Source organism: Capsicum annuum, chromosome 6, assembly GCF_002878395.1.
Source record: "Capsicum annuum cultivar UCD-10X-F1 chromosome 6, UCD10Xv1.1, whole genome shotgun sequence".
NCBI classification, from domain to species: Eukaryota; Viridiplantae; Streptophyta; class Magnoliopsida; order Solanales; family Solanaceae; genus Capsicum; species Capsicum annuum.
Window position 1 is genome coordinate 221,924,569 of NC_061116.1, and position 14,338 is coordinate 221,938,906.

Here is a 14,338-nt window from a genome sequence, read left to right on the forward strand (position 1 = left end):
TGCTACTCACAATGCCTTAATCACTCTCTGGACTTCTCTAATTACATTAACAATCATTTTGTTCCTTTTGCTACAAAAATGGTGCTACTTATGACATACTTCTCGACAAAGGAACATAAATACAGGTATGAGAGTTGGTATTCTCATTGATTTGTTATTTTAATTAAGGTGACCGTAATGTCAAGGAACAGCTTAGAGTCTAGAAATAAGAAGTAGAATCTGGAAAATGAAACAACATTTTATTCTACAACAACATACCCGTTGAAATTCCGGCCCACAAGCTAAGTGATGCTTGGGGAGGATAGAGTATACACAGAACTTTACCACCACCTCGGACAGATAGTAGGTTGTTAATGTCAGTATAGATATGTTAAATCTTATTTGTCGATTTCTTTGTTTGCTGGAGTAATATATTCAAAGTCAAAACTCTCCTGACAGAAAATTAAATCTTAATTCCCAAGTTTCGTATGAACTTGAGCAAGAACATAAGAAGAAATATTAATTAATTCAATGAATCATATATGTATTTTACCAAAAACTGAAAGTTTCCGGTTATCAATGGAAGGAGGGAGGTACCTAGGAATTAATTGTGTTGCCTTGATAATTAGTGCGATATAATGTCATAAACTATAGAAGGATTACTAATATTTAGATCAATTCATTCGCAATCATTTTAACTGTAGGTGGAAAGAGACCAAAATTAAGTTAATTGCACCTTATCTTAAATATTGAAAATACCATACAGACGTCTTCCAGTATTGTAATGATGCTAAATTATTGCATATTTTCACCACCTACACACCTACAGTATCCACCAAAACAAATGCATAAAACCCCATGAAGAAAAAATAATTCAATCACTCATGAGTCTCAACATGATCATAATGATATCAAAATCCTCACCGAATAAACAAATAGGTGGCGCTATAGTATTTTCATTTATAACATCATAAAATCTACTTTAACTAAGAAACTAGAAAATAATTATTTTTAAGGATATCAAATAGGTGGGTTGAACTAAACTTAGTTGATCAAAATAATTTGAGTCAATAAATAAAGGAATCAAAAGACACTCGGGCTAAAATGAAATGAATCATAATATATTAAACGATGAATCATGATTCAATGTGATAACTATTACTCTCTCCAACTTTTAATTTCTTTGTTTATTTTCTTTTAATACTCCCTGTATATGTTCATATTTACTTGTCATTGTTTCGCTTTTTGAGGTTAACTTGTATAAACTTTTACCAATATTTTAAGATACATTTTTTCATCATATTAATATGAGAAGAATTGCAACTTATAACAATTTTCAAAAATATTTTAATAATACATTTTTCATATAGTTCTAACCATCTAAATTTAAAATTTTAAAATTTAAAAATTTAAATATTAAATAATGCATCTTAAAATGTTGGTCAAAATTTATATAAGTTGATCTCGAAATAGTGACAAGTAAAAGTGAACGGAGGAAATATATGCTTAATTAATTACTTAATAATACATTTTTCCTTTACTATAATCCTATAAATGATTTCGTATGACATATTAAGCAAAAAATTGACAAGGTTTATCATCAATCAATATAAGGATTAAATATCATTCCAACTTTAACTAGGATTAATTGGATAAGTAAAAATACCCGCCAAAAATTTAGTGGGAATTACGATTCACATTTTGATAAGTTAATTCTACCTAACTTTAAATTAATACCCCCATCATATATATCTCTTGCACACCCCAACAATAACATGACTCTCTCACCCCCCCTATTATATAAATTCCTCATTCACAAAAAACCACAAAACATTAAACAAAAGCTTCTCTTGAAACATAAGCCTCTTTGTCTCTCCTCTGGCTCATATATATAGTACTACACTAGCTCGCCGGAAAATCAAGAACCATGGCCTCCACCTGCATTTCAACTTGTGTTAACGACGTCGCCGGGAGAGTAGCACCGGTAAGAGCCACATACGTAAACCTCTATAAATGGCCAGAATCCGATGCAGAATTCATAAGGTCCGTTAGTTCAAGAATGAACCATGTCAACAACACTAGTAGGAGTACTATTCATCCTCCAAAAGTGGTGGACAGTATTTCATGCAGGCAATTATACTTAAGAAGCTACACATTTTCAAGAGAAGAAGAGTTGTTGAATGACAAGACATCAATGAAATGCTATGGAAAAAAGAAAAAAAGTCGTAGTACTACTAGTGGTGGACCTGGTGGTGGCCGAAGAAGTAAAAAATGTAAAGGGCTTAGAAAGGCTAAAGAGATATCGTACGTTGCTTTTGCATCCATTTTCCGGCGATTATTATCGTGCACCGTTAAGGTTGATGTGGTTGGTTAATTATGTTAATTATTACTGAATTAGTAGTGGTAATTTAAATAATTTTCATTTCATTTTCTTAATAATTTTCCGTGTTTCATTTCATCGACTCTCTCTTTTCTACTTTGATTTTTTTTTTTTTTGTCTTTTATTTGTTTAAATAACTAGCATGTTTTAAGTTGCATATATGGATTCCAGTATTATGGTAATGTACGTAATATATTGATCTTCTTCGATTTCTTATCAGCATCTCTTATGATTTGTTGTTGATATTGTTTTATTCTTGATCAACATGATATTTCTTTCTAAACTTGCTTTAAAATTGTTTCATTTGACCCAAATTCGAGGATCTTTTAGAAATAATCTTTTTATCTCCAAATGGGGATGAGATTGTGTATACACAAATTAATTTTGAAAATAAATTAAACTGATTTTTTTAAAAAGGAAACATGAAAACTAAAGAATATTAGCATCATCTTGGTTCAAAGAATCGGAGGAAAAGAATATAATGGGTCTTAATTTTCTTTTAATTCTTAAAGTGAGAAGCATTGTCGACTTGTATATGCATACTGCCTTTTTAGGAATGCCAAAAGTTTTAAACTCTAATTTTCTTTAGTGAAGTGATCTTTTCTTTTGCCATAAAAGAAAAGACGTCACAAAAGGTTCTTTTCTTGACTATAATTAATCGTATATATATTTCTTATCACAATTTTATTTACCATAAAAGCAGAAAATTGCGTCATTCTTATCTCGTAAGATTATAAGATATACCATATATAATATGGTCCATATCCATCTTTCTCAAAAGTACAAGCCATATTCACATAAGAGACTATCCACATACTTCCTTTACTCAAAAGAATTCTTCTTTCGTTTGATAGATTATTATTATTATCCCACCAATCAAACGCAACCACCCCTTGTAATTTCCAATTAATTAACGCATTGAAATTCTACGTATGTTATGTTCTTGAACCCAAACATTTGTCAACTTGTGCATAAGTCCACTTCATCTAAATCGTATTTGTTTAAATTATCATTTACGTATTTCTTTTTTACACTGAATTATGACGTTCGACAATATTATTAGTTATGTTAATTAAAGTCATGTGCTTACCTGTTCCCATATAATAATAACCACTCATATCATATGTATCACTTTATACTTGGAAGGAAAAACAAGTAACTCAGTGGAAAGTATGATGAAGAGAAGAAGTAGTCCAAAAGAAAGAAGAAAAAAGGGAATGGACCATCCAGCAAAAAGGATAATTATAAAGCTTTTAGAGATTGAAATTGGAAAATAAATGCAGCTTAGAAAGCAAGCTTCATGTCATAATTCTGCGTAAATGTTTGTGTCACTATGTAATTATTACTTAGTGCACGCAATCAATCCATATTACTATTAAGAAATGACCTTTATATAATCTCTAATAATATTTAATCGTGTACATATTTGAATCAGCTTTTCACACATTAACTAATAGCACGAGATACCGATATATAAACTTTGATTTCTGTCGCAATACTAGTCCATCCTATTCGTGCTGAATTTTAATTTGCAAGGGGTGTGAGTGGAAAAAGTATAATTATGCTTATGTTTATTATTATGCTTTTATATAGAACACAATAATATATATATATATATATATATATATATATAGGTGATAGCACTGAATCAGAGACATGATTTCAATACCCTGCTGCCTGTCAACTGCGTCTCTTTGTGCGTATACACTTGTTATTACATGATTTAGATCTAAGGACTTGATATATAAAATGAAGCTCAATTTACATATACTGTTCGAAGTTATCGTATATAATAGATACCTCATACCTGAGACAATTTTGATTCCAGCCCACTTTCAAAACTTATTTTGAGTCATAGACACTAAAATTTTTTTTGATTTATTTTGTAGAGTTAGGTCTTGAAAAAGGTAAAAAGTGGGTCAGGATTTGGGGTCATGAGTTTCTTTAATATTTTTAAAAACTTGGAGAAAAAATATAACTTTTTAAAAAACTACGACATGATCCTTTTTTATATTTTTTCATTTTCAAAATATTTATTAAAATCATTTAGAATTTTCAACTACATATTTCTCTCTCATCAAAACCTTCCTTCTCCCGATTTTGGTTCCTATTTTTTCGAACAAAACAATTCGGTTGATTCTTGCTTCCTCAGGCGAAATTTTTCAATTTCTCTTGCTCAGGTAAGTGTAATTTTCTTCCCCAATCAGTTTTAGATCCATTTTAATAATTTTTTTCGATGATGCTTTGTGTTGGGATTCTTTGATTTTGATAAAAATTACACTGTTCTTCGTTGAATTGGTCAAAATTTGAGTGTTTTTAGTTAACATTGTCGATTTCGCATGTTTAATCGGGTTTTGCTTTGGATAATGATTAGAATTTTTTTCAATTTTTGTAGTTATATTGCGTTTGATTTTTAATTTTTTGTATTGAATTGGACCCATTTTAATGGTGCTCTTGTTGTTGTGAATTGCACTACCAATATCTTGTGAAGTTGGAACTTGATTTGCATATTTGATGTGAGGCGTTTTCCCATTTTTCTTAATAGACCAGTGGTCGATAGATCGACCACTTTAAATTTGTTTTTGTTGCATTTGTTCGTTTTTATTAATAGACCAGTGGTCGATTTACAGATTCGTTTTTTACTATAGATCATAAAGGGTGAGAAAAGTTCATAGAGCAGTTAAAAGGCCTACTTCCACTGCTTCTACTAGTAGGAAGCAAAAATTCGAAGAAGTTTTGAAAACTTCCACGAGAAAAAAATCCGTAGTCGATGAATCGGAGTCGAAAATCAAATCAAAAATCCTTGCTGGTATTTCTGAATATGTCGAAAGTAGTGCACACGAGAGTGAGGATGCTGAGGATAGAGAAGGTAAAAGCAAGGGAAAAAGTGAAGAAGAAAGTGAAAGTGATAGCGGGGACAGTGAGGATATGGAGATAGTGAAGACGAAGAGGAGGATCCCCTATCCTTGCCAATTTGTGCGAGAGATATCTCTATTGAGTCGTACGGCCTAACAACCTGGATGGATGATCTTGGCTCTTTTCCTGCAAAGATTTTTGTGAGAGCAAGAATGGTCGTGTATCGAGAGTTTAGACGGGTTCTTGTTGAACAAAAGTTGTATAATAATTTTAAGAAGACATGTTTCAGACACTTGAGGCATATGTCGGAACATTTTAAGTTTAATGGACAAATGGTTCATTATATGTTGTTGCGACGTATAAAAACTTAGAAAAAACTGCATGAAATTTGGTTTTGTGTAAACGGTAAGCCAGCTTGTTTCGGCTTAAAGGAATTTGCTTTGATTACGAGGCTGAATTGTTCAGTATATCCCCGTGAATCAAAAATGAACAAAGTCCTCCAAAATGAAGAAAGCTTTCATTTTAAGGTGTTGAAGAACAAGAGCATTACTGCTGCAAAAGTTGATTAGCTTGATGAAAGGTAATAGGTTGAATAATCAACAAAAGTTGAAGTGTGCTTTGGTTTGGTTTGTGCACGCGATGCTACTGGCAAAGGACCCGTTAAAGAAGGTGAATTCGAACCGCATCAAGATAGCGGATGATTTAGAATTCTTCGGGGGGTATTCATGGGGAAAAAAGTCATTTGAGCTGACTTTGAACTATCTGAAAAAGAAGACTGATCTGACCAAGCAGAAAGAAGCTTTTGTCAAGAAAAATAATACATCGTATGCGGTATTTGACTTTTCCTGAACGTTTCTGGTACTTATAATCTACCATCCTATTGATTTATTATAGACCCCTACATATTTATGCAATAATACATAAACATTGTAGACTTACTTGTGCTTCTATTGATTGCAAGTTTGGATATATGAGGCCTTTCTCCATCTGGGAAGGTACGTCGGCAAGTCATTCAATTTCTCCCCGCCCATTCCACGTCTTCTTCAATGGCACACGTCGAAGTGCGACAACATAATGAAAGGCGACCCGTTTAAGTACTAAGGAAACAACACAAAGGTAAAACTATACTTACTATGATATGATACTTATATTATTATATTAATGAATGTCGTGTAATTTATTTTTATTTTTTTATACATTGTGCACCCGTACCTTACCCCTACTGTCCGTGAGATAAAACAGAGATAAATGAAAACTTTTAAGCCATACACGAATGAAGTTAAAAATACGTCCATCAATGTGTTGAAGGTGCAGCTAAAAGGTGTGACTGTCCTAACTTCATCAGCGGAGGTCGCAGACGAAGACGAAAAATTAGGTAGCCACCATTATGTTCTAAGTCCACCACGCGCTTGTGATCATGCTGGTTTAAGTGGACTCAAACCTTCACCAGACGCTTCTAATGATGATGACCTATGCGAGCGCGTTGCTTTGCTCGAGAAAAGTCTACTGGATATTACTTCTTTTGTTAAAGATGAGAGGCTGAGGAGAATCGAGAAAAATAAGAAGCAACAAGAAGAAGGTAAATTAATTTATTGTTTGCTCTTCCAATTTAATTTTGTTGCATATGTTTTGTAATCCTTTCAAAATAATACAGTGCACCTGAATAGTCCCCCTTGTAGCCGGCATCAAGTAAACCTCGAAGAACTTGCAGTCGCAGTGATAGACATGGCTGCAGCAGCTGAAAAAAGTGAAGAGGATAAGAAAGAAGAAGAAACGGAAGAGGAGAATGCAGAAGATACAAAAAAGAAGAAGAAAAAGAAAAACATGAGGAGATGACAGATGAAGCAGAAGAAGAAAATGAGAAGAAAACAAAAGAAGTTGGTGAAAAGAAATCAAAAGAAGAAGACAAAAATGAGAAGGGAGTTGAAGAAGAATTAGTGGTCGAACAGGAGGTTGAAAACATTGAAGAAGAGAAGAAATCATCATCAGAAGAAGAGAAGGAAAATGAGAAGAAAGAAGTTGAAGAAGAAGAGAAAAAATATGAAGAAAAAGAAGTGGATGTGATGGGCATTGTTGCAGAACTCAATCAAGAAAATTAGTAGTTTTGTGGATTTGGAACAAACAATTTTCTTAATGATTTGTTTTTTTAGTGATTTATTCTTTATGTATAATTGAATTACATATATTTGACATGTCAATAATGACATTTACTGATGAAATAATGTTCAGTTATTCCATTGTCTCGTTAGATTAAACAGTTGGCTGCATTGCGTTACCAGTTCAGTTATTTTCCTAATTTATAGTGGTTGATTGGAAACATAATAAAAGTTGTTCTCTATTATTTATAGACTTAACAGTCTATCGATTGAGTAATTCATATATTTACTTACCGTAACTATCATGGTTTATGGAGGTCGATGATAAAAGACATAGACATAATTCTCTATTAATTATAGATTACACTCAGGATTGATTTAAGAAACCTTACATTTATTTATTCAGTTTCCTATATCCCTATTACACTTTTCCATAAAGCCAACAATAATAACAAACCATACAATAAATTTTTGGCCAAAATCAACCTTTGCTTTACTTGATCCCTCTCCATTTCAACTTCTTTTAGCGATCCTTTCAAGCAATCCTTTGCTTTTCGACTTCTTTTAGCAATTCATGAGTAGATCTCTATTTTTTTCTGATTCCCAAAGCCTTTGGAGTATATGAAACTTGGAAGCGCCTCAAAAATTTGATGTCAATGGGCTGCTCATCGGTGAGTCTTCGTCAAGCCACTTAAAAAAGAGCATCCACCATTATCCTTTCCAACTGCACAGTTAAAGAATTTTCGACCTGAATTTCAATCGGTGCGTGCCGTCCTAAAAGTAGCTGGATTGCCACAATGACATATGTTGGACACTTTTGCATTTAATATTTGGGATGCTTGAGACATTGTAGTTGTTAACAAAAATTAAAGCCAAAAAAAATAAAAGTGTTAACACAAAAATAGTCTTTCTTTTATAAAAATAAATGAGATATTACCGTTCAGTGTTGATTTGACGTGTACTTTATGGCCGTTGTAAAAATCTAATATTTTTATTTTTTTTACTACTGGTCTTGTTTCATAGACCCTATTTATAATCGATGACTTCTCAGACTTTTGGTAGATGCTTCACCAAATAGATAGACAGTCCAGCATATACTAGGAGCTAATTCCTTAATAACCGCACTTAACTGTGCTACATAATCAATAAAATAATAAATAATTAGATTTTATGCAATTAAAGAAGCTTAAACAAGTCATGTGATCGTATGAGAGTCTATGTAAATTAGATAAGATGATCAATGATGTGTGAGGATGGGTAGTAGATGAACAACAAACATGAATGGGGCAATGTTTACCCAAAAAATAAGTATGTTGTGGAAAATTCATTTGTTCAGCCACAACTCATCACCTCACGTCTTTGATCACCACTTTCAATTTATGTGGACTCTCATACGATCACATGACTTGTTTCGGCTCATTCGATTGCATAAAATTCAATTATTGATTATTCTATTAATTAATTAATCCTTCTCAAAATATGTGCTATTATGGTCTATGAATAAATATCATAGTCTAGTTATTTATTTGTGGAAGTAGTTAAGAATCTATGCCAGACTATATCAGGTCAAGTACAAAACTAAGCATAGTCTAGCATAGATTTTGTACAACTTCATTAATACATGCACTAGACTATGACACATATTTATAGACCATGACTAGCACATATTTTGAAAAGAATTATTTAATTAATAAAATAATAAGTAATTGAATTTTATGTAATCGAATGAGCCTAAACAACCCCACTAGGTAGGAATATACTGGGTATGTTGTCGTTGTTGTTGAATGAGCCTAAACAAGTCATGTGATCGTATGAGAGTCCACATAAATTGAAAGTGGTGAAACAAGATGTGAGGTGATGAGTTGTGGTTGAACAACCAACATCCTTAGGGCAATGTTTTCCAAAGCACAAGTATGTTGTGAAGAATTCATTTGTTCATCCACGAGTCCACATAAATTGAAAGTGGTGAAACAAGATGTGAGGTGATGAGTTGTGGTTGAACAACCAACATCCTTAGGACAATGTTTACCAAAGCACAAGTATGTTGTGACGAATTCATTTGTTCATCCACTACCCATTCTCACACATCATTGATCACCTTATTCAATTTACTTGGACTCTCATACTATCACATGACTTGTTCAAGCTCCTTTAATTGCACAAAATCTAATTATTTATTATTTTATTAATTAATTATTATTATTTTCAAATATGATACTAAGGGCAATAAACCAATACGGTATATTATTGACAAGGCTTACAATCTATGAAATTTACTGAACACAATCGATGGACCGGTATTGTTTAACCCATCGATTATTTATTTGTTCGAGCATAGACATTGAGATCAGTATCGAATAAACCCCATCGACTTAATTTCACATCTCACAACCGTTTGATTCATCTTCTAACATCAGAAATTGCAAAAAATTAAATCAAAACAAAATTATAAAATTAAAATATACACGAATGTAAGAAAACAAACATATTTCGTTAATAATTCGTTGTAATGATGGTGCAGAACCATATTTACAGCAAAAACAAAGTAAAATGAAGAAGTTTTCATCTAACATTCCTAACCATGAAAGCTTCTCCTTGCAACGAACTTAAAACAAAAAAAAACTGAAATAAAAAAAAAACTTAAATCTAATGGGATGGTTGGGGGTGATCATCTCCTCTGTCTCCATGTTGAGCCGCTTTACAATCGCCCGCAAAAAATGGACAATCCGTTGGAGTTCGCGGTGGAGGTGCTCCCTATCCTGTCCCAGCCCATAGAATAGCCGGTTGAGGTCATTGCGGAGGAGGAGCAGGTCGTAGTTATGGCGGATCCTCCTTCTTGGTCTTAAAGGAATGTCTGGCATCTTGTTAATTAAATCTGATTTTGAGTTGATAAAGATGAATTTTGGGTACAGTAGATGGGTGTTTATATAGACCAAAATAAAATCCTTTGATCTTCTCGCTCATTGGTTGGTAGACGTGTGAATGGTGGAAATCGAAGAGAGGTAGCGTATACCCAATCGATGCAACGTGTGATTGGACGTGCAACAACTTTTTTGATGTATAATAAATGCTCAACTGTTCATCTGTCCCTTTGAATATTTAGGGTTTTTAATAGACCGTATATGGGATCGATAATAAAGCATGTGTTAAATAAAGAATAAAAGAAATAGACCGGACATACGATATATGCAATACTTTAAAAGGTTGATAATAGACACAGAATGCAGTCGATAAATCTTGCATTAATCAGACAACTGAAGGGTTGTCAAAATACATACACTACCATGACTTACAAAAACACAAATTCATACAAGACTAACTACGATTTGTTGTTGTTACAAGTGGTTCTCTTGTACTTGGGTCTCTTGCAAAGTAAACACTAATTCCTCCTCTTTGACTTGAAAGTCTCCCCCACGCCCTTAACGCATTTTATTTTCTTTCTTCTGAGCTTGGTGACCACGAGAGGTGGAATAATATTCACGTCTAACAGTTCTTGTGGCACGCACCATTCAGACTCCAAAGGGACAACATTAATTGATTTCGAATATGCAAGGAGGTACTCTTCCACTTTATACAGGGACGAAGAGTAATCATAGACTCTCAAACCATAATCTTCACCGTGCTTTGATCGCAAAGCGGCCATCACGTGATCGCATGGTATTTTGACCAGGTCAAACTTTCTACAAGAACACGACCTTTCTAGTAGGTCGACTTTGGTCGTACAGCCACTTTCAAACACAATGTATTGTCTTTTGTCCCCACTTATGTTCTCCACATAGAAGGAGTCGCCCTCGCTCATATTGTTTCGTAAGATCTTTTTGGCGGCAGGAACGAATTTGTTATCCTTACATTTGAGGACATAGGCACGCCTCTCCCTGAATATTTCACCAAACCTCTTGGCAATCGAATTGAATATGGATGCCACGGGGTACTCCCTTTCATTAATCAATATAACGTTCAACGACTCTGTAATATTTATGGTCATCACGTTAAACCTATTGCCGGTAAAATATGCCCTGCTCTATTTCTCAAAACCAATCTCATGCTCGAGGAAAAGGCTGCCTCGAGATAGTAGTTCTTGAATTTTATAAAATGGTCGCTAAACTCCTCGGGAGAATATGCCTTTGCCGCGTTGTAGAATAGATAGAGGTGTTCTCCGCAATGGTAATTTAACCGGAGATTTTCACCTAGGTGCCTCATGCAGTACCCGTGATGAGCATAGTTGTACGCCTTCACGATACCGTTGGCGATGCTCTTGTGCCTATATGAGATAAAGTACAAAGTTGGTCCATCGACCACAATAGACTTCAACTTCTCAAATAAGAACGTCCAAGATGCATCGTTCTCCTTGTCAACTATGCAAAAGGTAATGGGATAAATATGATTCTCCGTATCCTGTGCAACCACACTTAGCAGCACACCCTCGTACTTGCCATATAAATGAGTGTCATCGACCGCAATAACCTTTCTCATGTGGGCGAATCCCCTAATGCAAGGGCCTAACGATAAAAAGTAGTACATAAACCTACAATCGACCTTGTTCACCATGATGGAATAGGTAGTACCAACATTAAGAGCATCTATCATGTACAAAAAAGCGGGCAGGCAGGAATATCCGTGCTCCGCTATCCCTCGAACCATTTTCTTGGCAATCACACCCCCATCTAACATTTTCAATAGCTTGGTCTACTTTTCAAGTTCTTGAAAACGATCCTCTGAATTTCTCTAGTGTCCGAACCCTTTCCTTCACGATACATGTTCACACACAGCAATGCAATGACTTTAGATAAGATTTTCCTATGACATCAGGTGATGTATTCGACGCCGCAATTATGATCGCCGACGTATTTATAGATGACGAATCGGACCATGCATTCATACTTCTTCGCCCGCAACATCCACCCACAGCTAGGAAAAACACATTTCACCTTGAGAAATTTGTTGCAGCTCTTCAACGTAGCATAATAAAAAGAATTTCTCATAGCTGCTATGTCCAACAATAATTTTAGCTCTTTTTTACTTCTAAATATTTGATTTACCTGAAAATTAGTTCCGTCGGAGAAGGTATGGTTGGTTTGTACTCCCTGTTATACCCCATTTTAACACGAGGTCAAAATAGTGTACGACATATTGGAAAACTTCTAATTAAATTAAGGAAGTCGCCACCTAATTAGTTCTATGGTGAATTAGGACACCTATTACAAACTATGTTATTAAAGTAAATAATGACTTCATTTTAAGGTCTGTAGAACCTAAAATTCTAGGTAAGGATTCTAATTATCCTAAAGGGAAGGGATTAGGCACCCTAAAGGATCCGCTAACTACGGTTAACCGACCAAACTTAGATTAGATAATGAAATCAAATGTTAAACTAAGAAAAGTATATAGGCGAGGCATAAAGGATATATATACATCTTAATAAGTATAGAATATGTTAGTTATTTATAAGAAAGAAAAAAATATGAACAACTGCGCCATGAATTTACTTATCAAAATTACCGAAAGATTTTAATTAATAATAAAAATAAACAAAATAGAACAAATTTTATCCTAAAAGATGACCCATTATTGCCTCTTTTCTTTTGATCAAATTTTATAAACATATGTCCATTACCCTATCTTACACTGAATAGATAAAATATATATAGTTGTTTAAATACATAATGGCATGAGAAGTTTAATATTTTATTACAATACGACTAAAAATAAATGAAAAAATATTTTTTCTTGTCATTAGGAATCCTAAAAAAGAGCTTGCGAAATGCCATCTTTGATTTGAAATAATAAAAAAATGATTTGCCATATCCAAAGTTAGTAAGGCCGATTTTTCAAGTTTAACAGTGATGGTAACTTCGCCTACTGCCAAAACCTATATATTTTTTTTAATCTGAGGTTACTAAATAATTAGAACTAACATGATTCTAAGGATAGGCTACTATTTCATATTAAAGAAGCATTAAAGGATTCTAACTATCTTGACAATTTATTCTAAAAGACATGCATTAACCTAAAATATTTAAGGACATTTAAGCTATTACCACATTTAAAGATTCATATTAATTCAAATGATACATACAAAAATTTAAAATTTCAAATAATAATGTACAAAATATTAAACGAAAATAATAATGAGTATCGATTAAAAAAAAAAGAATAAATTTCGAAGAGAGGGAAAGAGACACTAGACTGCTAGACGAAAATGTGTGATGTGATATTGTTCGCTTCTCTGATTTGAGCAGAGATAGAGTCAAGTCATGAGACCCCAAACGCACTCCCAAGTTCACATAAGACGTAAGAAAAGAAAAGGATTAGGCACATACTCGATATCACAAGAGATACAAAATGAATTAGGTGATAAATATATTAATGTTTTTCAATCACAAGAAAATCACGAAAGAAAATAATAAGTACATTTATTCAAACTAATAGGCATAAGCCAAGTATTACTCAAAAAGAAAAAGAGAACGCTTCAAGCAAATTGTCTATAATTTTAAATAGTCACGTGGAATTTCATTTGGAGTTGATGCTAGATACAACCTACATGTAAAGAATACAAAGCATTAAAGAATGCTACCAGGAAAGTTGATCAAGTAAAGGAGATGCCAATAAGGGAATAAGAGCTCAGGTAAATTATGATATACAAGTGACTGCAGGAAAGTTATAAATTCAAGTTAGTAAGGGACAAACTTCTAACTCTAGTAATCCCTCTTTCCTTTGCTAACAAATTTGAAGACTGATTCAAACTTTATCATCCTCATATCACATGAAATAAGATAAGAATAGAGGAGCAAAAGTTTCATATGAAACAAAGAACATAAGGATTAAGAACCGATTAAATGATACGATACCAAAGGATAGAAAACAAAATGACCCACTCCGAAGGATTTGGTTAAATGTTTCCCTAACATGTATGAATTTTCACCATCTTAATATACGTATATTACATATATGAGCAGCCTACGGAAATCAATTACTGTAATAAGGGATTACTTGCATGAAAAACATTTAACAGTGGCACAAATGCTCA

The 14,338-nt window shown here is 33.4% G+C and overlaps 2 protein-coding genes across 2 annotated transcripts; one reads left to right on the forward strand and one right to left on the reverse strand.

Annotated features, from left to right (window-relative positions):
• Positions 1 to 1,749: 1,749 nt before the first annotated feature.
• On the forward strand, positions 1,750 to 2,437 carry LOC107874630. Its single transcript, XM_016721392.2, has one exon. The coding sequence runs from the start codon at positions 1,907 to 1,909 to the stop codon at positions 2,351 to 2,353; it is 447 nt and encodes a 148-aa protein (XP_016576878.1). The 5' UTR covers positions 1,750 to 1,906; the 3' UTR covers positions 2,354 to 2,437.
• Positions 2,438 to 10,690: 8,253 nt separating this feature from the next.
• LOC107873830 lies at positions 10,691 to 11,296 on the reverse strand. The gene has a single exon (XM_016720763.2). It carries the CDS (start codon positions 11,294 to 11,296, stop codon positions 10,691 to 10,693), a length of 606 nt encoding a protein of 201 aa, XP_016576249.2.
• Positions 11,297 to 14,338: the final 3,042 nt, after the last annotated feature.